We start from the raw sequence: 24,986 nt of genomic DNA, 5'->3' as shown, positions 1-24,986 counted from the left end.
TGTAAATTTAGCCCAAAGATTAGCATAGATTGACTTGGTGGAGTGTCGCCTGCCCGATAAAATAACTTCCACCACATCTGGAGGGAGAGCAAAGGAACTCAGATTGCCCCGTTCAATCTCCAGGCATGAAGATGCAGGCTCTGGAGGTGGGGGTGTAGAATCTGCCCATGCGACTGCGAGAGGAGGTCCACCCTGCAAGGGAGACGGAGCGGAGGGCACCGAGAGAGTTGGAGTAGGTCCGAATACCACACCCTTCTCGGCCAATCCGGAGCTATTAAGATGACTTGAGCTCGGTCTTGGCGGATCTTCCTGAGAACTCGAGGAATCAAGGGTATGGGGGGAAACGCGTAAAGTAACTGACCCTTCCAGGACATCTGAAATGCGTCCCCCAAAGCTCCTTGCACCGGATACTGGAGGCTGCAAAATTGCAGACACAGTGCATTCTCTTGAGTGGCAAACAGATCTATTTGTGGATATCCCCACATCCTGAAGATAGACAGAACTAGATCTGGATGAAGACGCCACTCGTGGTCGACCGAGCTGCGACGACTGAGAATGTCTGCACGCACGTTCAGGACTCCGGCCAAGTGATGTGCAATCAAGCAGATCTTGTGGTCCCGAAGCCAGGACCAGAGACGAAGAGCTTCTCTGCAGAGAAGATACGACCCCACTCCTCCCTGTTTGTTTATATACAACATCGCGGTCGTGTTGTCCGTTAGAACTTGGATTGACCGCGAATGGAAGGGAGGAGGGCCTTGAGTGCCAGACGTACTGCCCGCAACTCTAACAGATTGATATGTAACTTCTGTTCCCCTGGAGACCAAAGGCCCTTGATCTCCAGGTCCCCCAGATGAGCTCCCCACCCTAGAGTGGAAGCATCCGTTACCACCGTGGACACTGGAGGAGGCAGTGAGAACGGCCTTCCTTGAGACAGGTTGTCGACCGCTGCCCACCATTGAAGATCCACTGCAGTGTCTCTGGAGATCCTTATCGAATCTTCGAGATCCCCTTTGTGCTGAAACCACTGCTTGCGGACGCACCACTGAAGATCCCTCATGTGCCAGCGTGCATGAGTGACCAACAGTATGCAAGAACAGACCGAGCAGACGAAGGACCTTGAGGACTGGAACTACCGCTCCATTTTGAAACATTGGAATCAACGCCTGAATATCCTGAACCCGCTGGGGTGGAGGAAAGGCCCGATTCAATTTCGTGTCCAATACTGCCCCTATGAACAGGAGGCGTTGAGAGGGCTCCAGGTGAGATTTGGGTACATTGACTGAAAAACCCAGGTCAGACAACAGTTGAGTCGTCGACTGGAGATGGCATCGCACGAGTTCCGGAGTTTTGGCCTTGATCAACCAATCGTCCAGATAGGGAAACACAGCTATCCCCTTCTTCTGAGCTCTGCTGCTACCACCGCCATCACCTTTGTGAAAACTCGAGGTGCTGAAGTAATACCAAAAGGGAGGACCGCAAACTGATAATGCTGCGATCCCACTACAAACCGGAGATACTTCCTGTGCGATTTCAGGATCGGAATATGAAAATATGCGTCCTGCAAATCGACCGACACCATCCAGTCTCCTTCGTTCAACGCCAAAAGAACCTGTGAGAGGGTCAGCATTTTGAATTTTTCCTGCTTGAGGAACCAATTCAAAATCCTCACGTCCAAAATCGGTCTCAGCCGACCATCCTTCTTGGGAATCAGGAAGGATCTTGAATAACAACTCTGACCCCGCTCTTGCTCGGGAACCAACTCTATTGCACCTTTTTCTAACAGGGAAAATACCTCCTGCTGTAATAGGAGAAGATGGTCTTCCGAACAGAAGGATGGGCGGAGAGGGAAGCAGGAGGGAATTCCTGAAAGGGAAGAGCGTACCCCCTCTTCACAATGTTGATGACCCAGGAGTCCGATGTTATAACCTCCCACATTGGAAGAAAACGGGCAAGTCTCCCCGCTACCGGAGACAAATGGACAGGGAGTGGAGGACGACTACGGCTGCTTTCCTTGCTGCACCCCTCCCGAGGAAGAGGCAGAGTGCTGCAAGGTGGCTCCTCTCATACGGACTCTGCCCCTGAAGGATCTGTACGGCAGGGTAGAAGTAGATTGCTGTGGTCCTTGCAATCTTCCTCGAAAGGAACCACGTCCAAATCCTTTAAACCTCCGAAAGCCTCTAAAGGAGGATGGGGCTGACGACTGGAGTCCCAAAGATCTAGCAGTCGCTCTGCTTTCTCTAAAACGTTCCAGGGCAGAGTCAGCCTTTGTGCCGAAGTGCTTCTCTCCATCAAACGGAAGATCAAGAAGGGTGGCCTGCACGTCCGACGAGAAGCCAGATGACCGTAGCCAAGACTGCCGCCTAGAAACTATGGTCGTGCCCATAGCCCTAGCCACCGAGTCCGAAGTATCCAATCCCGACTGGATCACCTGACAGCTAACAGCTGCATCATCTCCTGGGACAAATTAGGGTGGCCCTTCGCCTCTTCCATAAGGGCATGGATGTAACGCCCTAGTATGCAAGTCGCATTGGAAGATTTTAGGGCCATACTGCAAAATGAAAAGGTCTTTTTTGCAGTATGGTCCATCTTCTTTGACTCCCTGTCCGCAGGGGTCCCAGGAAACGAGCCAGGAGAGGATCTGGACGAACAAGAGGCTTGCACCACTAGACTCTCCGGAGTTGGCTGTCTGGAGAGAAACACCGGATCCCCAGGCGCCGTCCTGTACCGACGAGCCACCGCTCTGTTGACCGCAGCGGTGGACACAGGTTTCAGCCAGATATCCTTAATGGGGTCCGGCAGAGCCTCATTGAAGGGCAAAAGAGGCTCAGCAGAAGCAGACGTTGGGTGAAGAACCTCTGTTAATAAATTTCTCTTGACCTCTGCGGTGGGAAGGGGAAGATCCAAAAAGTCAGCAGCCTTACGAATGACTGCGTGGAATGAAGCAGCTTCCTCCGTGACCTCTCCAGGGGATGCTAGATCCCATTCCGGGGTAGTGTCCAGGCCACTAGCTGAATCCAGTCCCTGGAAGTCACCAGAGGGCTCTACAACTTCACCTTCCTCCAGGTGTTGCCTCTCGTACTCTTTTTCCTCCAAGAGCCGAAGAGCCAGACGTCTTGACTCCAAGCCTGGAGTCGACAAGGCGTCGGCCGACACCGAAGATCTTCGTCGGCGTCGAACCTCGGATCCGTCCGAAGCCGGAGGCTCCGGCTCCAATGGTTCTTAGACGTCGATCGGATTCGAGGCGAATCCGACGGCGCCGTAGCAGGTGTAGCCATCCTGGGCGACGTCATAGGCATCGGCGCCGCTTCAGGTGCAGCAGGTAAAAATGGGGTGAACGGTGCCGATCTATAAGACGCCGGAACCCCGAAATCATAGGCCAGAGGACCAGACGGACCTGCATGACTTTCACCCGGCGTCATGGAAGCAAAAATGTTGTACATTGCGTTTAAAAACGCTGCAGGATCCGATCCCGGAGTCGGGAAACCGGGTACTGCTACTGCTGCACCGGCATAGCTGCCGAAGAGGGTCCAGGTAACTCCTGGCCAGGAGAACCTTCAGGCCTCTGGGGAGGCTCGACCTCGAAAACCGACCCGGGTGACGTCGGGGTCGTAGGAGGCGGAGGGGTGACAGTCGGGCTTATCTCCCACGTCGGACGACGCCGAGCCGACGGAGAAGCCGATCTCTAACTGGACCGTCCCTTGCTCGATCGGCACCGAGATCCGTGACGGCGCCGAGAGTCACTATGATGGTGACGAGACCTCGAGGACCTCGAGAAGACTCCCTCCGGTGACGCCTCTCCTCCTTCTTGGACCGAGCCAAGAACAATTTTACCTCCCTCTCTTTAAGTGCCTTAGGGTTCATGCATTGACATGAGCCGCATGACTTGACCTCATGGTCGGAACTAAGGCACCAGAGGCAGTTTTCGTGGGGGTCGGTAACCGACATTCGACCCCCGCACTGGCTACAAGGTTTAAAGCCTGATTTTCTAGACTGCGACATCGTAACTGTCGTTGGAAACAGTAGCTCCCTGTGAGCCTCGAAGAATTAACCGTTACTCGGGCACGGAAAAAAGGGAACCGACGTCTGCACGTCGACGAGGGCTTCTTATTGCCTGGATGACGTCATGTGGCGTCGCGTGAAGTCGGGCGATTGTGATGTCATCGTCGACGTGCAGAGCTAGAAGAAATTTCCGTCGAGGGCTGGCGCGCGGGGAGAATTCTTTAGGTGAGGAATCCACAGGTAGGTGTATCCATCAGAAACAAACCTTCAGTAAGATAAAAACAGAGATAACAAATGTACCAGTGTTAGGAACACCAGACTATAACAAAGAGTTTTTTCTTTTTTGCCACTGTAATGGCCAGGTGATGACGGCTGTCCTCACCCAAAAGTATCCTTTAGGCCACAAACCAATTGCATATTTTAGTGGCCTACTTGATTCTGTCATGAAAGGTCATTACCCTTGTGAACAAGCACTAGCCACAGCAGCCTTTGCAGTAGAGAAAAGTGCTCCCATTGTCATGGGTGCACCCTTGACACTGTATGCTGAACATGCTGTGTTTGCAATAATTCAGAAAGCTAAAACACCACTAACAACACAGAGAGTATCAGGCTATGAGATAATATTATCATTACCATCCTTGAAGGTGGTTAAATGACACACAGTCAATCCTGCTACCTTCTTTGCACACCCCATTTCAGACACTGACGATGATGCCCATGATTGTGCCACATATACTCCAGATGAGTGTAGCCAAGCAACAGAAGACCCCATTCCAGGTAGTGTTGTGTATTTTGTGGATGGATCTTCCACAACAGATCAGGACACAGGGGTAAGACATACAGGTGCTGCAGTGGTCAGAGCGATGCAGCACAACTCTTCAGACACACTGCAGATAACTGAACAGATAACTTTGCCATCTCAATATTCAACCCAGGCTGCTGAATTAGTAGCTTTAGTGGCAGCCCTCAAACAAGGGGAAGGAGAAACAATAACAGTATACTCTGATTCAGCCTATGTTACTACAACAGTGCATTCCAGCATTATGCGGTGGAATAGACGGGGATTTCTCAAGTCTGATGGAAGCCCTGTCATCCACCGCCCCCTTTTAGAGGACTTGATACAAGTTTAACACTGCCACATGCAGTTGCAGTAGTGAAATGCACCGCCCACACTAATGCTCAGGATTTTGTGTCCCGTGGAAATGCCCTGGTTGATTGGGCAGCCAAAGATGCAGCAACACGCCCTCTTAGTGATACACATACCACAGTTTTGAAACATTGACATCTTCAGACCCTTTGAATGCATCCAGACATTACACAGAGACAGCTCACCTGCATATAAGAGAGATACAAGAAAATGCACCAGAGCATGAGAAACAGTTGTGGGAAGCCAGAGGATGCACACAGACAGGAACAGATTTAATATACAGACAAATATCAACAGGGAAGCCTGTCATGCCCCAAGCATTGCTACTGATAGCTCTAAACCAGCTACATCTTCCTTCACATACTGCTAGAGACAATATGTCCCTCCAAATACGTCAGGATTGGTTTGTCCCTAACTTACATGAGATGATTACAATGTACATACACACCTGCACAGTGTGCCAGCAGTATTCACCAAATCCCACATCTAAGGTAATAGCTTCCACAATACCTCGCCCACAAGGTCCCTTTAAAGAACTGCAAATTGACTACATTGATATGATTGACAGATGCAATCATTACCGCTATCTGATAGTTGTAGTCTGCCCATTCTCAAGGTGGATTGAAGCAGGACCTTGTGTTCACTGTGATGCCAAATCTGCTGCTAATTTTTTGATCCGTATGGTAATACCGCGATGGGGTGTTCCTGAGGGGATCAGATCAGACAATAGCACCCATTTTGTCAATAATATCTTTTCTCACCTCACCACCTTGTTAGGAATAACACATAAATTGTCCTCAGCTTATCATCCGCAAAGCAATGGAATTGTGGAGCGCCTTAATGGCCTCCTCAAGAACAGAATAAGTAAACTAGGTGTGACATTGAAGAAGAAATGGCTATACTGCCTCCCTGTGGCACTCTTTGCTTTGAGAAATACCCCAGGATCAGATCATCATTTAACTCTGCATCAAATAGTGACAGGTAGAACAATGAGCACATTTGTGCCATCAACTAGACATAAATTGGAGCCTGAGAGTGCACCTTAAGTTGTACAAACTGAAATGAATGAATGCATGTCTGAGCTAACCAAAGTTGCAAAGTTCTTCTCTAAACAGGTTACACGTGCAGCCAAGAAGCGCGCCAACGCATCTCCTGCAAAGGATCAACAAACACCATTACCTTTGGGAACTTTAGTATATATTCGCAATTTTGTCAGAAAGTGGAAGGACTACAAATTCAATGGACCCTTCCCAGTGACAGACAGCACAACTACAGCAGTGAAAGTCCAAGGCCACAAACCATGGTACCACCTCCAGGATATCCGCCTGGCCCCAACCATGCCATCCATCCCTTTGGACACCGAGCAGGAAAAAGAGGGGGGAGAACAGGAGAAGCAACCGGAGTAAAGCCTCCCTCTAAAGCTTCAATTTTAGACAATTCTTCTTTTCAGTTATGTATTTTATGTTTGTTTTTCCTCCTCGTTGCACTGATATTGCTGCTTTTAGCCCTTGGATATTTTAATTTTTTTGATCCTATATCAATTATTACACGCATGCGTAGAACTGTTGATAATGACCATCACCCGCTCCATATTGCTTTGTTTGACAATGTGTGGTATCAGCACATGCACAGTATAGGCACATCCACATCCAACACCAGTTGTTATGTATGCTCTCTCATCCCCCATGCTGCTGGAGTAGATAACTTGCATCTCCCTAAAGAGGTATCCCCAAACATTACACATGGTCTCCTGCACCTATTTTTGTGCAGAATGAGAGCACAGCTACAGCCAAGTCACAGTAGTCCTGCTACTGTACGAGTTAACACAACTAGATTTGACACCACCCCAGAAGTCCTACAAGTCCTGACAGAAAAACAAGAGATAATGGAAGAGATATCAAGAATGAAGGAAGCAGGGCAAACAATGTTTCACCCAGATTGGGAAAAATGGGTATTACGTCGAGGTATTTTTGGAAGGTCTTACCCATCATCTGAATGTAGTAACTATTTAGCTGAACCCCTGCCCCCTGATTGCGCAGGCAGGCCAGTTCTTAGTATCACATGATCAGTATTTGCCCATGATAAATGGCATACCGAGGCCAAGTTTTCATGTAGAGCAATATCATTATGGAATGGGACCAAGACACAAGGTCCACTAAGCTTTAATAAGATAATAGGTCAATGTCAGGAAATATGGGATGCGAACATACAGAGATATACATGGACAGGGACTACCATACACCCTAGAATAGCAATGAAATTAACACAGTTTTCTCTTTGTTTCAGAGGGAAAGGGACAGTGAAGGTGGGGAGTAACCTCAACTGCAACATCACCACCTACAACGCTGATATGCAGGGCGGCACCTCCAGCCTGATGGATCACTACTGGATGTGTGGGGCCCAGCTCCACATGCAACTACCCCCGAACTGGAATGGCCTCTGCTCCCTAGTGACTTTGCACACCCCCTCCCTGGTAATACCAGGTGTGGACATCTCTCAGTTACATGACCATCCCATGAGCCGTCCAACAACCTTGCTTCACCATTACGGGACAAAACGAGCTGCTGAGTTTCTTGGTACTGAAGTGTGGAAAGACGTGCCACAGGAACACAGACTATTTAATGATGCCCAAATCTTTTTAGGTAGCATCCTACCATTCATTCAGGCGAAGGCAACTGCACGCTGGCTGCAGATCACGCGATTTGAATTGATGAAGACCATAAATGCAACTGAAGATGGGTTCAATGCTATCAAGGAAGAACTTCGAGCCCTTAGGCTGATGGTAATGCAACACAGATATGTACTTGATTTAATGACGGCCATGGAAGGAGGGGTGTGTAAGAAGATTGGATCGGCCTGTTGTTCTTATGTGCCGGCCAATGATGCGGACAATGGGACATTAACTCAGGCCATTGAGACATTACATGATCTACAAAAGAAAATGTTTGATGAGGGGGGTGCCGCTGATAGGTGGTTTGAGGGCTGGTTCGAATGGGTGCCGTCCTGGATGTTGGGGTTGTTCAAGGCCTTGTTGCCTTTGATTGTGTTGTTGCTTTTGATGTGTCTTATTTTTCAGGTTATAATAGCATGTTGCAAAAGGATGACAGCTAAATTGGTAGGGGCAGAGTAGTGGGTATGTGATGATTCCCCTAATTTCATTAGTAGATGGGAAGGTAGGAAAAGCAGTAGAATAATCAACTAGAGGGGGAAATGGTGTAGGAAGAATAGGAATGTATCACATACAAACAAACATATGTTCCCAAATCCCAATACAAGCATTTTAGGCTAGATAGTTGTAAACCAATGTAAGTAGTGAAAGGCTTAATACATGACATGTTAAAAAAAGAAAGACTGTGGGTTCAATAGAAAAGGCAGGTCATATTTAGGACAAACAAACACTTATTACTTAGGAAACATATACACATGCTGCATTGTTAAATTAGCTGTGCTGAAACACACAAGAGGCCCAAGCAACATTAGAAAGAGTTTTTCTTTAAAGCTGCACCAACTGTTGCTTTCAAAATGTTCACTTAGCATGAACAGGGTGGAACAGAAGGGTGTATCCTTCCTTAGCACAGGGGTCCTAAAAACCACAAGTCATTCATATCGTGTTAAGGGGAACTGTGTAAAGGTCAGATAAGTATTTGCAAGACAGGGCTACCTTGAGCAGCACGCAACATATAATCTCTTGTTGTGCAGAAAGATAGATATGGTGAATGACGTCAGTGTAACTTAAACACCCATGAGGCCAACAAGTGCATGTGCTTCTTTCCAGAAGCACCTCATTATCTTATCTGTACTGCTTGTAGTTGCTTACGTCAATAGTGAACTCTTCACCACAGTTTTTTGTGTATTTTACAGTATAAATGCTACTGGTGTTTGAACCAGAACTTTGAACTTCAGTCATGGCCTCTATGTTGAGACTGCCTGTTGTTCCCAGCTGAAAATCGATTAAACCTACATTATTGTGTCAAATTGATCTGTCTTATTTTATTGACAGATTTCCCTCTAACAATGGTGTTGGCATGTCAAAGGAGTGAATCACTCCACTTTTCATATGTGAAGCAAAGTCTGTAGCATGTCACGGGTTATACACTAGTGCGGGATAACCTCTATTACTATCAATGTGTGGAAATGTTTAATTATATGCAATGATGTCCTGTTTTTCAGATATTAATATACAAGGAAGTGCCCAGCTAGCCAAAAACCAGGCATTGTGCTTACGGATGGGTTGAGTGCATAATATGATTGGGTAGGTGTTGGAACTGACTCTGGGAGATATCGAGTCTTCATGAAATGGGGGTGACCAGACTGGCATATTTACAATCACCTGAAACATGTTGACTAATTAGGGACGTAGGAATCATTATTGTCCAGATACATCCTTTTTGCTTTTAATCAGTCAAGAGGTTCCCGCAAATGAATTAGCACAGGAGCATTCGAGATACCTAAAGTTTTTTTAACCCTGTATTTTTCTGTCCCAACATGTGGGACTGCCCACAACACCAAGGAGCTCCCCTTAACAGTGGGGTTTAGCTAATACATTCCTTACTCCCTTTCCAAGATAACTACATTGGCCCACAAACCTGGCATAGGACGCAGAAAGACAACTATTTTTCAAGTACAAACCGCAGTTTACAACCCACAGATACAGAACAAACCAACCAGCATATTACTTTCCTTATCTAGGTACGCGAAGAAAGACTGACCTATTGTTAGCCTGTGTATTATGTAGTAATGTCCTTTCATATACAACTCTTCAGACACAAATACTCTAGCCCACTACTGTAGGTCCCACATAGCTACACGTTATGACCATTTCTTCATATTTCACAATGATATTCTGGTATGGGGAGATCATAACAAAGCTAATCCAAGATGATTTCCCTACCACTTCTGTCTCCCACCATGCCTGCTCAGAATGAAAAACAAACTTTAAACAAAGCCCAGTGCAGTAACTAGCTAAGTAGCCTATGATCATAAGTAATATCTTAAAGGTACCTGTAAGGCAACTCAAAAAAGGCTGCTAGCTTACTGAAAAGCATAAACTGCATGTCTCTCTCTTTCTCACTCCTCTTCATCCATCACACTGTTATGCACTGAGTCCCCATTAAATTATAACCACACCTAAGTGGCCATCATACAGAACATGGAAACTCTTGCCACATAGCATCAAACACACAAAAACAACATTCTTCCAACCACACACCCTACACGGCATAGCTTGTTTCCAATGTAGGCAAGCACTTCAGCGGCCCACATAGGAGTAGTAAGCACTATATAAATGCTACAACACAACAGATGGAACTTAAAACACCTCAGGCAAGGCTAACTAAAGAGGTGCAGGATCCAGTCCTAAATTAAAAGAAGGGATACACATCTTGCTCCTTCAGTAAACACAAGGGCTTCAAAAATCACATTAAATTGGTTAAAAGATGGAGGTGGCTGGGATAAGCGAAACCTTTCATTCCTATTTTTCACAAACCAGGGCATTGCATGTGCTAAATGAATGGTAACTGCTTCTACATAAGTCAATTCTTGAGGAACAGATTTAAGCATGTTGAATATATTTACTCTCCTTGGACCTACCAGAATTCAATAATCAAATCCCACAATAAACCCTAAGATATGTGCAAGACCGCAAACCTGGATTAGGCTGATTGGAATTGGGTTGCGCAAGGGAGAGAGCAATTAAAACTGATTTTAGATTGATTCAAAGAAAATGTCTGCATACGGTGTTCCCGTTAAATCCTACTACATAACTTCACTTTATTACAAAAAAGTAGTGTTACAATAACAGAGTTTCAATGATGGGCAAACATGTCTATTGTTTGTGACGTTTGATATAGCCATCTAGTAATATTAGGTTTCAGTTTTTAATAAATATACTGACCTTGTCATTTTTTTCATGGTCTCGGCAGTGGCGCTGATACTGGGTTTCCTTTTGAAAAGTTTGCAGACAAATGTTGCATGTATAAATATCTGACCCTTGGTGAGCACGGATAGTGTTCTCAGCAGACACTGTTAAAATTCCATCTGCAAAATGTGGAAAGAAAAAGAGTGATTACTCGTAGTAATCTCTTAGGTACTCTCAAGTTAAGGAATTTAAAATCCACTAATATTTAGAAACTAATATTTAGAAACTGGTGCACACAATGCTCGGGGCATGTCCGTAAGCTGCTTCTCAATGCTAATCTGTATTATCTGTAGTGGCTTTTTTTTTTTGCCCTGTTCTAACCACTGCAGAAGACCTACTGACTGAAAAGCGTCCCACCAATGAGTTCAGAACAATAGGGGATTTTCCATTATGGAATTGAGTCTAACAGACTAAAATACTACTTTATTTTGCTCATATCTAGCTACCTAATGTTTATAACTAGCTGCAAACAAATTATCAGGCAGGACTTTGGAAATTAGTAACATAGATACATGCAGACCAGTACACAAACTATTGGTCGATAATAGACTGCCAACACGTATAAGCAGAAACAAACATGTCTAACAAATCATCAGAGCAGCAGCTCTGACACTGCAAAGCTTACACTGGCTGCTGGCTTAAGAGCATGAATCTCTGTGAAGCATGAGCCTTAGAAGGAAAGTACAACCATCTCACACCATCTTCTGATCCCAAATTAGCACATAACAGACATGCTCTGGAAAAGTGAATCACCACTAGGATTCAATATGGTTTCCACTGTACACAGCTCACTTAAACTATTTAAAAAACTACCACACAAAGGAGCCTGGCTGAAGTACCATAAGCACTAGCATGAATTTCAATTCCTTGCAAAACAAAAAATATATAAATAAAAAAATCAAACATCCACCAAATAGTATAAAAACCCTCTATTGACATAGGCAAGATATTTAAGGCTGTAGTGTACATAATATAGTTGTATCCAGCCTTCTTTTTTTAGTTTTCTAGAAAGCAGTAATCTGTGCTATCTAGGTTTTTATGGCACTGTGCTAATGCACGTGTTGCACATACTAAGGTTATTGCTCATTAAGTGTAGTTGTGTAGGCTACACATTTTGGCTGGCCAATGCATGTTATTATTAAAGGGGTTTGACTCGCTGACCGTCAACAGAAAGATCATTAGACATTCACTAGAGGGTCACGTTAATAAAAAGTCAACAGTGCTTTGATAGAAGAACCACAACAGAAATGTGTATTGCAACAGAAAATGTGTGCACCTCGTTACTTTTAGGCCTTTTTTTAGGGTTATGTTACAGTCTCGTAAAATGGAGCAGAGGAGGGGCATAAGTGGACTCCATGGGGAGAGTAATCTGCATTCCTCTTGCTTTCCTATAGACGCTCTCACTTTGAAGTCACAAAAAGAAAAGTAAACAACAAGCTTCCTAGGAAGAAGGAGCCTGACATTTGACCTTTGTGCTTAAATGAACAGTAAATGTGACAAGATAAGAACAAGATTTATAGGCCTGTTTACAGAAAGTGAGATAATGGAAGTAAACAGTAAACAAGGTTTGGGCAAGGGCAGGGACAAACTCAAGATAAACAGCCTAAAACAAATACAGCCAGTAAACAGAAATCAAGGAAATGTGAGTTACAAACCACAAAGATAATGGTGAGCAATGGGCAGAATGCATTCCAAGGGAAGCTTTCTGAATGTCCACAAGATGTCTTCAACAAAACAGACAGCTGTGCTGTCTGGCACACTACGACCTAAAAGTGTGGATTCTTCATTATGGGTAAACAGCTTAAACTACTTTGCTGTGGAGGGCTCAGACAAACCATAGTGGAAAATAACTATATTTAAAAAATAAACATTAACACTACGATCATTACTGAATTATCTTACACATCTTCGTTAATAGTGTTCTATAGACAGGGGCTATTGTGACTGCTGTTCACCCCCCATGTCTCCATCACAGCAAAATGGGGTTGAGGAGATTCGTTTTTCTAACTTGTTACTGGATTGGCAGTTGTAACTATTCAGTCCTTATAGGGGCTTTTTGGGGGGGTTCTTAGGTTCTGTGTTAATGTGTACAGCAGATCTGTCACACTGGAGCAAAACATTAACACGACATTCCAAACAGTCAAATAGATTATGCAAACTACAGACCACTAAGAAGCTCATAGATACTGGTTAAGGCTCAAGAGCTCTAGCTTCAGAGAACAAAACAAGGTCTTCTCAAATACACAGAAAGGATTCAGACCTGAAAAACCTGCGGAATCAGCATTTAAATTCATATGGGATGACCACATAAAGACCTGCAGTGTTCTATTTGACATCTTATCAGCATATAACACTGAATATATATTTACACACACACAAACATGCGTATTTATTTTACTATATGTTGAAAAAACAAGACGTTTGCTGAAAAAAAACAAATGGTTAAAGTGACATAGTTAAGCATGGTAATAATATTTTACTCTGCGTTTAAAAAAACATATTAGTAATAAAAAAACAAAGGTTAAAGAGACGTTAGAGATAGGTGAAAATGTAACTCAAAACATACAGTTTTAAACTAACAAAACCACTGAAATTCAACTGTTATAGTTATCACGGAAAACTGTACCTCATGCCCTAAAGCAACTAAAACTTGGCCCCAAACTCTGCTAATTGCCTCCCATTGTATAGCACCTGTGACATGTTCTATGACATCAATGATAACATTACTAACATCTGAAGAGACATCAGTGATTATAACACTTTGCATGGCAGGGAGAGAGTAATAGTTACTTTAGGGCATGAGTTACAGTTAATTGAGAGAACTATAACTGGTGAGTTTCAGTGGGTTTTTTTGTTTAACAGCTTTAACTGACATTTTTACCGGATTAGGGTGGATAACTCTGAAGTCATGATCTTCTGGGATTACACAACTGCTGTGCAACGGAAAAGCTCCTTGTTTATGCATTTCAAGAAGAGGCTGCGTGAATTGACCTAAAAGTACACACTGCTGTTCCCTGCAAGACTGATAATCAGAGTGGGTCAACACTCGCATTTCTTTACAGATCCGGAATCAGCCTGGGACTGGACAGAGGCTAGAGAGGGTCTGGCCCGAGAGAGGCAATGCAGAGTCTACCACCTTTGCAGTCATGCCGTGAGGGTCAGCAGGCTGTGGAAGCTATAGTATCATTACAGGGTCTCTCCTAAGATACTTTCCTCAAACTCTAGTGTTTCCTGTGAATAAATGTTCTCTGACTTGGTCGACCAGGATATGGAGATCAACCCAGTGATCATGACACAATCTGCTGATGATCTGCTATGATGAATTCCCTACAGTCCTGGGGGAATGTGGCCAATATTTTAAGTCCCAGCGGCCAGCTATCTTAAGCAGATGCACCTCTGGGTCTGCGGGCACTGATGCTAGGTCATTACCAGCAAATTTCATGGATGTTAGACAGAGTGTTGTATATGACAGTCTCACAAGATCAAGGAGTTTTGTTATGTCATATGTACTTGGTCTCTGCCTAACTACTGGTTGTCCTGACTCATGGATTTTATCTCTCAGAGGGCCGCACTTTATTCCTGGTCGCCTCTCCACCACCATTATGTGCCTCTGCTTATAGCTAGCTGAGGGACAATTTAGTATGAGGTTTTAATTGGGCATGTGCCCACAGTTTTGTTGTTGATTGTTAAGTTTGGGGCTCCATCAACAATTGCCTCTAACGTTATTGTGATGCCTGCAGCCCACAGCAATGGTCACAAGACTTTGACTGCCCCAGTCTGCCTGTTCAATATTTCCGGGTGCAGTTCATTAACCCCCCTATGTGTGTCTGCCAAAGGCCAACACATGCACACCCTCCCCAGTGCGTTGACACCAGGGAGGGTTTAAAAGAATCCTCCAGTGCAAGAAACAGAGAATTCCTTTAAAAAATAAAAAAAATAAAAAAAAGCAGATGCATAATTGCTTCTGTGTCTTCTCCCATCTGCCCTCCCGCTCATCTGTGACACAAGTTGCTCTGTCACAGTTTCCCCCACCATAGACGGAGAGAACTCGAAGTAAGTCTTGCTCCATCATCGGTGGAGTTGGGGGGCCGCGATGCTTGCTCAGAAGGAGAGTCTCCCCTTTCCACCAATGCTTTCCTGGCACTGTTTCCTAGCAGTGGGTTGCGGCGTTATCACAATTCACAGCCAGAAAACGCCACCAGACACTTGGAATTTCATCAGTGGGGGGGTTGGCCCGAATGGTGATGGCCTCCCAGGAAACTCGCACATTTACAATAAAAAAATAAATATATATATATATATATATATATATATATATATATATATATATATGTTGGGTTATCTCTCTTTCTGTATATGAAGAGGGAGAGAGACCCTCTGTGAGAGATAAAAACTTACATACAAATAGCGAGATAGATACCTCTCTTTCAAAAAAAAAAAATATATATATATATATTTTATAATACACACACACACACACACACACACACACACACACACACACACACAGAGGGCAGGCTTTATGGCAGAGCAAGTGGACAGTGCAAGTGATGCAGGTGCACTGGGCGATATCCTGGAAAGGGGAGTTGTTGACCACGGGTGTGGGGGATGCTGTCTTGTACGTCGGGTTTTCAGGTAGCAATTATAACGTCAAGATATCTCTTGCAGTTTTGCCCCGCCATAAAGTAGTACAGAGGTTTAATATGCCTGCTGCAAAGAAAGCGTACTGTGCATATCATAGATCTGTATTTTATGTGGATACCTGAGTGGATTACTGCTTTTGTCACAGAGGTTTTTTTGTTGCAGCAGTTCATATGCTACAACTCTAATGCAGAACAGTGACTGCTACAAACTGTCAAACAGCTGCATGCAAACTGCATAAAATAGGTGAGGATATTATGTATTCCTCCCCAGTCTTTGATTCTCTATTTCAAATGCTTCTAAAAAGAATTTGTTTGGTTAGATATACATTCTTGTTGGTAAAGCCAGCCTTTATCAGTGCTTTAAAACAAATTAAATTGTTTTGAGAGCGTGTCTATGGAGAGATGAGGGGCACTTTTGGCCAGTGGTAGTGAGGGAAACCGACAAGGAGGTCATGGGGGGGGGTCCACAATGATCGGAAGGATTGTTGCACTGGGTGCCCCAGCGATAAAACCTATGATGATGGGTATATAGCGAGGTTAAGTAATACTGTGTCTTTTTTACTGTCTTTGGAGAACCTGACAATTTAGGAGACAAGGTGAGTATTTACTGTTGCACACATTAATCACAAACACACACACACACACCAACTGTTTTAAAACAATAAATCTGTCTTCTACGTAGCATAGGTTATTTAGAGGGACGGTTTTAGCCAGAAGCAGAGATGGCCTCTAGGTGGATGACTGCTGCCCAAGCCCTAACTTGGGTTATGGAAGACTGCTCTGAGGCACAATCAGAGATCCAAAGTAGAAGAAAATGGAGCAGAATCTGGAAGTGATTTTTCAGTCAGCAGAGTCCCATCCGACAACTCATCTTCCAGAAATTCTGTGGGACACGATGACAGTTGTGCTGCCCCTTCGTAAGTACACTCTGTGGAGCTGGGTGACCATAACAGGTTAGGCAAAATCCAGAGAGCCGGCACGCGCAGCGGTAGGCACAGACAGGGTGCTCTCTTGGCAGCCACCAAATTTAGTTCAACCCCAAATTCCGACTTTCACTGGTGACGCTGGATGTAAAGTTGATAAGGTCAACTTTTTGCCAAATGACTACGTCCATCTCTTTTAGGAGGTTGATTTCCTTGAGCAAATTGTGCAGCAAACAAATTTGCTTGCTGAACAATTTCTGAGGGAACATGAAGGCACACTATGCCCCCGTTCTAGGGCACAACAGTGGACTCCCATTCGCTTGAGGAGTTGAAGACATTTTTTAACCTTATATTCAAAATGAGGTTACTCCAGAAACCAACCTTGCAGTCCTACTGGTCTACTCGCATGGTTTGGGTAACCCCTATATTTGTACTGAACATGAGCCGAGATAATTTTTTCTATTGCAGCGCATGCTGCATTTCAATGACAGTTCTGCTGCATTACCCCCGACCCACCCAGACCACAATAGGTTGTTCACAATTCAGCCTGTTGTGGAACATTTGCCTGCCAAGTTTCCTTATTCCTGTACACAGGGCGGCTACTGTTTCAGGCAGCACCTTGCAAGCAAAAGAGCTCGCTTTGACATCAACCTGTACATGCTGTGTGAGGGCTCCACTGCCTTTGTGTACAACTTGAGAGTGTATGGAGGAAAGGACTCCACTCTAAAACCTGTAGGTTGCCCTCCCATGCTAGGAGTCACAAGGAAGATTATATAAGAGCTTGTCCAGCCACTCCTCCACCTTAATGTGGATAATTTCTATATAGGAGTAGTGCAGTTCAGTGAGCTGTATAAAGTTGGCACTGTGTCCTGAGGTGCAGTTTGTTGTTGCCACAAAAGATTCTCGCAAGAGCGCCAGAAATCTCAGAGCACTGCTTTGCTTTTCAATGAACTACTCACACTCAAGTTCCCGGATAGGTGTGATGTGTACATGCTCACTAACATTAACGAGGAGAGCACTTCCCCGTCACTGTTTTGGGTCAGATGACAGACATTCACATGCCCATCTGTATACTTGATTATAACAAGTACATGGATGGTGTGAATAAGAACAACCAGGTTCTTCAGTCAAAGCGAGGCGTAAAACTCGCACTTGGTACATGAAACTTGATCTAAATGGCAACATACAATGCATATGTTGTTTATCGTCGGACAACCACAGGAAGACTCATGTCTTTCCTTCACTTTCAGTTGTCCGACATTGAACATCTTACTTCTACAAAAGCAGCAACCTCCACGTCATATGTTCTTGAGGACATGGACAGGCTGCAGAAGCAAGTTTGCTGATCGCATTCCTGAAACTCCTAAAAAGGCTAGACTATGTTGTTGTAGTAAAGTCTGCTCCAAGCAGGGAATTAAGCAGGGGAGTCATGTTTACAGTCTCCAGTGCCCATCACAGCCAGCCCTGTGTCTCCCTACTTGCTTTAAGTTGTATCATACAAAAGTGAAGTACTGGGAAATTGACTAAGGTGGAGCTGTTATTAGGTAAACCTTTCAATGGCGGTGCACAGATACCAACCTTCCATGGGCCACTACTTTGAAAGGCAAGAAGATGCAGGATTTTAGTTCCTCTACTTGAGGAAATCATGGACTACTTATTGGCCTGTTCGACACCTTTCTCCTCAGTCAGAACATGGTAGGTGTTCTGTTTGCCGACAGACAATTGCATTATAGTCCCTACACTGCACATAATGGTGGACAGAACATATGTCATCTTGTCACAGATTACCCTATGTGGCAAAACGTTAAAGGTTTGACTAGGTTTTGAAGTGCTTTTTTTTTTGTTTAGGGAACTTATGTATGCTACACAAGGACCACCCTGATTGCCCACGAGAACCAGATTAAGTGTAATAAGTCAAACAAATGCCCGGTGTGACTTATCCAACATTTCTACTTGCTTTTAAAGTGTGAAAACTCAATTAATAACTTTCATCATACCCAGTGTTATTGAAAAAGGGTACAGGACGCAATATCTTGTATGACGATTGATTTTTCATCTTATGCTAAAGATGAAAAAACAATCATCATACAAGATATTGTGTCCTGTACCCTTTTTCAATAACATTGGGTATGATAGAAGTTAGTAATTGAGTTTTCAAACTGTCAGAGCAATAGTAGGAATGCTGGTAATTGAGTCACACAAGACATTTGTTTGGCTTGGCAGTATTCCCCAGCATGTTTGCCTTAGTTTCAGTGGTAGATATGCTTGCTCAGTTCGAGGAATGAAGCCTCGGAAGACATACTCTGACACCCCAACTTGCATCCAGAAACTGGAAGGAGCTGGATTTAGCACAGTAAATGCGCTGATGGTGCATGAAACACGTGTCTTGTTGAGCTTCAAGTATCTAAGGGCGGAAGGCATTAGTATGGGTTTACTTGGCAATTATACAGGATTAGTCTGGGCTCTGATGAGGACGGACAGGAGCGAGTAAGAAAAGCTTACAGTAGGTGTGCTTTCCCAGGACTAGGTAGAAGAACTTCGCAGATGTTAATTTTTCTGAATGATACGTACATTACAGTCACAGCATTCCACATAAGACGATGGAACATATGCTGCGTTCTCATGGACCACCCTGCATGTCAAAGGCTACCGTTCTTCATAGTTCATGACCTTCTCTTTGGGGAACTTCGGCAGTATTCCCCAGTATGTTTGCCTTAGTTTCAAAGGTAGATATGCTCACTCAGTTTGAGAAATGACACCTCTGAGGCATACTTGGACACCCCCAACTTGCATCTACATCCACAAACCCCCAATATCTGACTGGATCTCCGACTGCATTGTGAACTGGAGACTTTCAGATACCTAGGGATCAATGTATATCACTCTGCTGCAGATCTTCAGAAGGGCAACTTAGGAAGGGCACTTGGGTCCTTGAAAGCACAAGTCACATTTTTGTCAACACTGCCGCTATCAGTAATGGGCTGTACAGCTCTGATTAAAATGGTAGTGCTCCTATGCTTCTTGTACTATTTTGTTAACCTCCCTTTGGCACTACCTCGATCCTTCTCAAAGGCCTAGACATGGTATTAGGAGCATTCTTCTAGCACAAGGGTCATCAGTGGGTTGCAGTCACTACCCTCAAACTCCCAGTTGAAGTGGTAGGCCTGGGAGTACCAGATTGATTTCAAACAATATTTTATCTATTGGAACAGTTGCAGTGGCTGCCACACAGGTTGGCCAGCTACCTATTACTAGAGGCCGCCTACACTTTGTGAGGCTGGAATTTTAGACGCTTAGGCTTTGTGTTTCCTTCTGCAAAACACCTATCTGCAGGCACCCCCAACCAATGGTCATCCACCATAATAGCCTGCCTTTGAGGCTCAAGATCATACCTTAAATCCACATCTCACTAAGCTCAAGCGATTCCCCTCCGTGGCCTGCTGACCAGCCCCTCGAGAAGCCACATAATACACTTGGACCTCTGGGCGGAATGTGGTATCTCTACACTGTCTGATCTATTCAATGCAGGAGAATTCCCTATGTTTGAGGCCCTAATTATTGAATCCGACACGCCGCCTGGCCATTTACTTACCTATATGCATATTAAACGATTGTTGTCCACCCTATTTCACATTCAGTGCTTGGAAACACCCCCAACACAGTGATGCAAACATTGTATACTATGGGAAACGGTAATAGATTGGTTTGTTGGTTTTACAAAGCTGATATCCAAATCAGGAGCAGACCAGAGGTTCCCTCTGCACAAAATGTGAAGGTAACATAGCCTGGGCATCCCCTGACTCAGAGTGGCAATGCATATTCCAGTACTCACACATGATTTCTTGAAAGGCCGGCTTCAAATACATTCAGTTCAATATCCTCAATTCAGCATACCTGACACCATTCGGAATCTCCAAGATCTACCAGGGCGCATCCTCCTTGTGTGCTGGACGAGTAAGTTATAAGCGAGCCATAGTACCAAAGTATATGGGGAAAGTCTTGTCCTTTCCCCATATACTTTGGTCCTGTGGATCACTTATAACTTACTTGTCCAGGACCATAGATCTACTGCATCAGGTTACAGGGAGAAGGCTAGATAATTCTCTAGACAGCTTGATACTGGGCCTTTTTCCTTATCCAGCCACAAGCAGAGCTATCACAAAATTCATAGACTTGACCCGATTATCGGCCAAAAGGCACATTATGATCAATTGGAAAAGGTCGACCACACCAGGGGTCCGGACTCTGGGCAGGGTAGTTTAGCCATGGCTGACGTCTGAGAGAATGCACCTCCATAAGGAGAAATGAGCAGGTTTGCAGAAACACCCAATCGCACACAACTGGGACATATTGGTAGACACCTTTACTCACTGCATCAAAGACGACACCCATCCGCCAGAGACTCTACCCCTGACATCACAGACTATCATTGATACCAATGTTCCTGCGCTTTAGTTCTCACGTATCTTACACCCAAAGCTGTCATGCATGGATCCCCTATAAGGACAGAGGAGACAAGGTAGGCCAGGGAACAGATATTGCCACTCACGATTCGTCCTTGTTTATCCTGACGCTAAGCAGTAGACAGGACTGGGACGGGTTGGGCAGACCCGCAGAGCCAGAGTGCCAACCTGTGGGAGGAGAGAGGGCTCTACAATTCATGGGTTTTCTGTTTGCTGCTCTTCCCTGTTGTTCCTCTTCAAGAAGCACCACTATGCTGATAGTTCTACTACTCTTACGCCGCTCGGCCTATTATGACCGTTGGCAGCTCTCCGTCCTTTTACGGACGGAGAGCCGCCAACAGCCATACTGGCGGGAGGCAGGGAAGTGGAGGTTGCTCCACCTCCACTGCCACGCCAACAGAACACCGCCGAGCGAATCACGTTCTGTGATTCGCCGTGGCGGTGTTCTGTTGGCGGTGTGGTGTCGGCGGAGCTGCCCCCATGGCTCCCGTCCCCTCCCGGAGGATTGTCAGACCAGGTAAGTCGATTGTCCGTGAGGGGAGGAGAGGGGGGAGGGGGGAGGTGGGGTGTTGTGTGGGTGCATGGGGGTGTGCGTGTGTGTATGTAGAGGGGGGTGTGAGTGCGTGTATGCTTGCGGGGGTGTTGTGTGTATGGGAATGAGTGCGTGTATGTCTGTGGGTATGTCCGAATGGACGTGTGCGTGTATGTAGGCATGTATGTCGCCGTGTGTGCGTGTAAGTGTATAGGTGGTGCCTGCGTGCGTGTCGTGTGGGTATGGGTGATGTGATGTTGGGGGTAGGGTTGGGGAGGGGGGCCCTGCCACCTTTGGGGGGTGGGAGTCGGGGTGGGGGAGACCCCTATCAGTGCCAGGGAAGGAATTCCCTGGCACTGATAGTGCTTACCGCCATGGATTTCAAGGCGGTTCAAACCGATCGAAATCCACGGCGGTAAGCCGGGTCCAAATACCGCCGGCGGTCTAGTGACGGCCGCCCGGCTGGAGACCCAGGTCTCCAGCCCAGCGGGCGAAACGGAGAACCGGCGGATGACCATGACGGTAACCGCCATGGTCATAATTCCACAAAGTAAGACCGCCAGCCTGTTGGCGGTCTTACCGCCGGTTCTCCGCCTTCCGCCAGGGTCATAATGACCCCCTAAGAGCTTATGGAAAAAGATGGTCAACAAACAGAGTTACAGGTGAAGCAGTGACCACAAGTGTGCAATTGGATGCGTTTTTAGGTCTAACAATGACACCACGTAACATATTTTCTGATAATGAATAAATTTAAAATATATAGCCTCTGGTTGAGTCCCTCTTTAAATAAGAAATTACATTTTCTTCTCACTAATAACTTTTGGCCTGTTACGTGAATCGTCACCAAATTTAGTACATATTTCAGATATTCCTTTCATCTAATCTGTTTTTCCCCTCTCTGGCACAGCTCAGTCAAGGGAGCCTAAAGACATTCTGGAAAAATAATGTTGAGGGTGTGTATCAATAAATCCCAGGTTAAATTCTGTTCTCCACTATAGCCCAAAAACCTGGACAGATTGCTTGAAACTTTCCACGAAAATAAGCAAATCTGTTTCACATCTTAGGGAAAACTAGCAATAGTTTCTTAAATACAAAAATAATCAAGATACATAAGGCTTGATTTTATACCTATCTTTAAGACCCCTTAAGGTTTCATCGAAAAAAATACAATTTGAGACACATCACGATTTTTTGTCAGCTCCGGAAAAAAAAAATCCGCTATAAAAAAAAAAAAAAATGATGAATTCCCATAAAGCTAAAGAAACATTACGCTACACACCAAAACCTTAAAACATTGGAAATGTGCCAGTAATGCCCAACTCTGCATCCACAACTCCACAATACATTGCTCTTGCCCTCACACATGACATCATTATTGACATAACTGTCGACTGAACTGTTTGCAAACCCTGTGGGTCACAACATTCAAGAACCTACAATGAGCGAAACAAGCCACTGCTGAATTTTAAGCAGATTTGACAAACAGCACCAAAGTTATAAAATAAAATACCAACTATACAAAAACCTAACTACTTAAAAACTGCTCAGCTGATTTTTAAATGGAAAGTTCTCAAAAACTACAAACTGGATACCCAACAAACTAAAAACAGGTTCCACTCTGACACATGCGAGGTCTGTGTTCAGCACTTTTTGCTGCACCAGACAGCCATACTCCGAAGATTTAACAAGCATCGGCGATGCCAATCGGCCTGGCTTTATGGGAAATGGTTATGGTAATGTGATGCAGTACAAGTAAATAACATGGGAATAGATAAGTATTTTTGTGGAAACAAAGAACTGTAGAATAATACTGGTGTAGGTTAAAATGCCAGGTGGGAGTTGCACTGTCGTGTCAGACCTACAAATTCATGTAGGTAAGTGACTGCCTTCGACCATTTGTTCTACCAGAGAAAACATTAATTTTCTAGATATCTAAGAGACTAATAGGATTCCAATGTCATGTGTGTGCCCTTCAAAGTCCAATCTTAAGGAGATGAACAAAATGATCACAGCTGTGTGAAAGAACACTGCTGTTTTTGTGGAAGTGCACAACTGCCCGATCAAACCATATTCTTCTGGCCAAAGCCCTTCTTCAGTAATGCTCACATGTATGGAGACAGGTGTGCTGTCAAGCCAGACCAAAAGAAAGAAAAAATATTTCTGCTTGAAACGTTAGAAAGATAGTCTAAGTGGAGTTACCAGGGGTCAGCGACGTTTCAGTAAGCTCCATCAAATAGCCACAAAGGTATGTCATACAAAATGCCAATGTTCTTTAGATGGACAAACACAACAAATTCACACACACAGAATCTAAAGACTAGGTGGAATTAACCAGATGGTAAGTCATGGCCCACTAGACTACTAAACTGTGGTCCATACAGGCAAAAGTTTATTGTCAGGCTCTAATAATTCAAAACCAAGCAGACACAAAGGGCCCTTAAATTAAAAGGAGCAACGCCATGTTAAGCCCACCTTCAAAAACAAACATACGTGCATTCCCTGTGTAAGCCAAGTCTAGGTTTAAATTGAAATGCACCGTGCATAGAAGCATTCCGGGGCGAAGGCCTAGAGTACATACAGAAGCATGGCACACACTACATTTAAACAAGGAACCTAAACTCAAACAATGTAAAAATGCCAGATCAATGAAAATATAGAAAAGACTGAAATGTGGGAGCAGATCCAGGGAATTACAGTGACAGTCATCGTGATAGATCCGTGAGTTGAAAGCACTGGCACAGAAGCATATAGTTATCTGCAGGTTACAAAGGTTAAATTCCTGCAAACACATTCGGGATACTCTCCTTCAAAAGGTCTTAATAACAACGCTTATTTACTTAACTCATTCAGATTCTCCAAGAAGTGCAAAATCCACGAGGACTGGCAAATTGACAATTTTAATTTCTCTATTTCCACCTCTATTAAATACCGCCGCGTCCCATTCCCACCGTGGAAATGTATATATCCCTGTCCAGCACTGACGTAAAACTGCGAGTATTTCCTTTGCAAGAGATAGGCAGATATCTACAAAAGTATGTTTGAAAAGTAGTATTCTATTTTAGATGGTATCCTACGCTTCCATTCCCCAAAGGCTGTCCGAAATCTAAATTTAAGGTGTCATTCTTGATGAATTTCCAACTAAGAGGCCTTTGCCATCAACAGATTACAAATCCCGAATCTCTGAATTAGAGTGTGGTCATTTATGATAAAATATCAGTGTGTGGCTAGAATGGGCATAGAACCGAGGGGGCAGTGTGTGAGTAGAAGGGACTAGGAGCAAAGAAGGGGGTGGGCGTTCAGAGAGGAAGTGAACAGACAGTGAGGTCAATGTTGAAAAGGGGCATGGAGAAGGGATCTTTTTG

At 44.6% G+C, this 24,986-nt stretch overlaps 1 protein-coding gene across 3 annotated transcripts in view; it reads right to left on the bottom strand.

Annotated features, from left to right (window-relative positions):
- The window catches only part of ZNF236 (zinc finger protein 236), a 1,086,161-nt gene that overhangs the window by 1,060,105 nt on the left and 1,070 nt on the right, over positions 1–24,986 (bottom strand). For all 3 annotated transcript variants that reach the window (XM_069218833.1, XM_069218835.1, XM_069218834.1), the window contains exon 2: positions 11,040–11,182. In XM_069218833.1, the coding sequence (XP_069074934.1) occupies positions 11,040–11,182 (143 nt within the window). The remainder of the gene's footprint in view (positions 1–11,039; positions 11,183–24,986) is intronic.

This window comes from Pleurodeles waltl, chromosome 2_1, assembly GCF_031143425.1.
Source record: "Pleurodeles waltl isolate 20211129_DDA chromosome 2_1, aPleWal1.hap1.20221129, whole genome shotgun sequence".
Classification (NCBI taxonomy): Eukaryota; Metazoa; Chordata; class Amphibia; order Caudata; family Salamandridae; genus Pleurodeles; species Pleurodeles waltl.
Note: the sequence above shows the minus strand (reverse complement) of the source record. Positions and strands in the feature narration are given on the sequence as shown.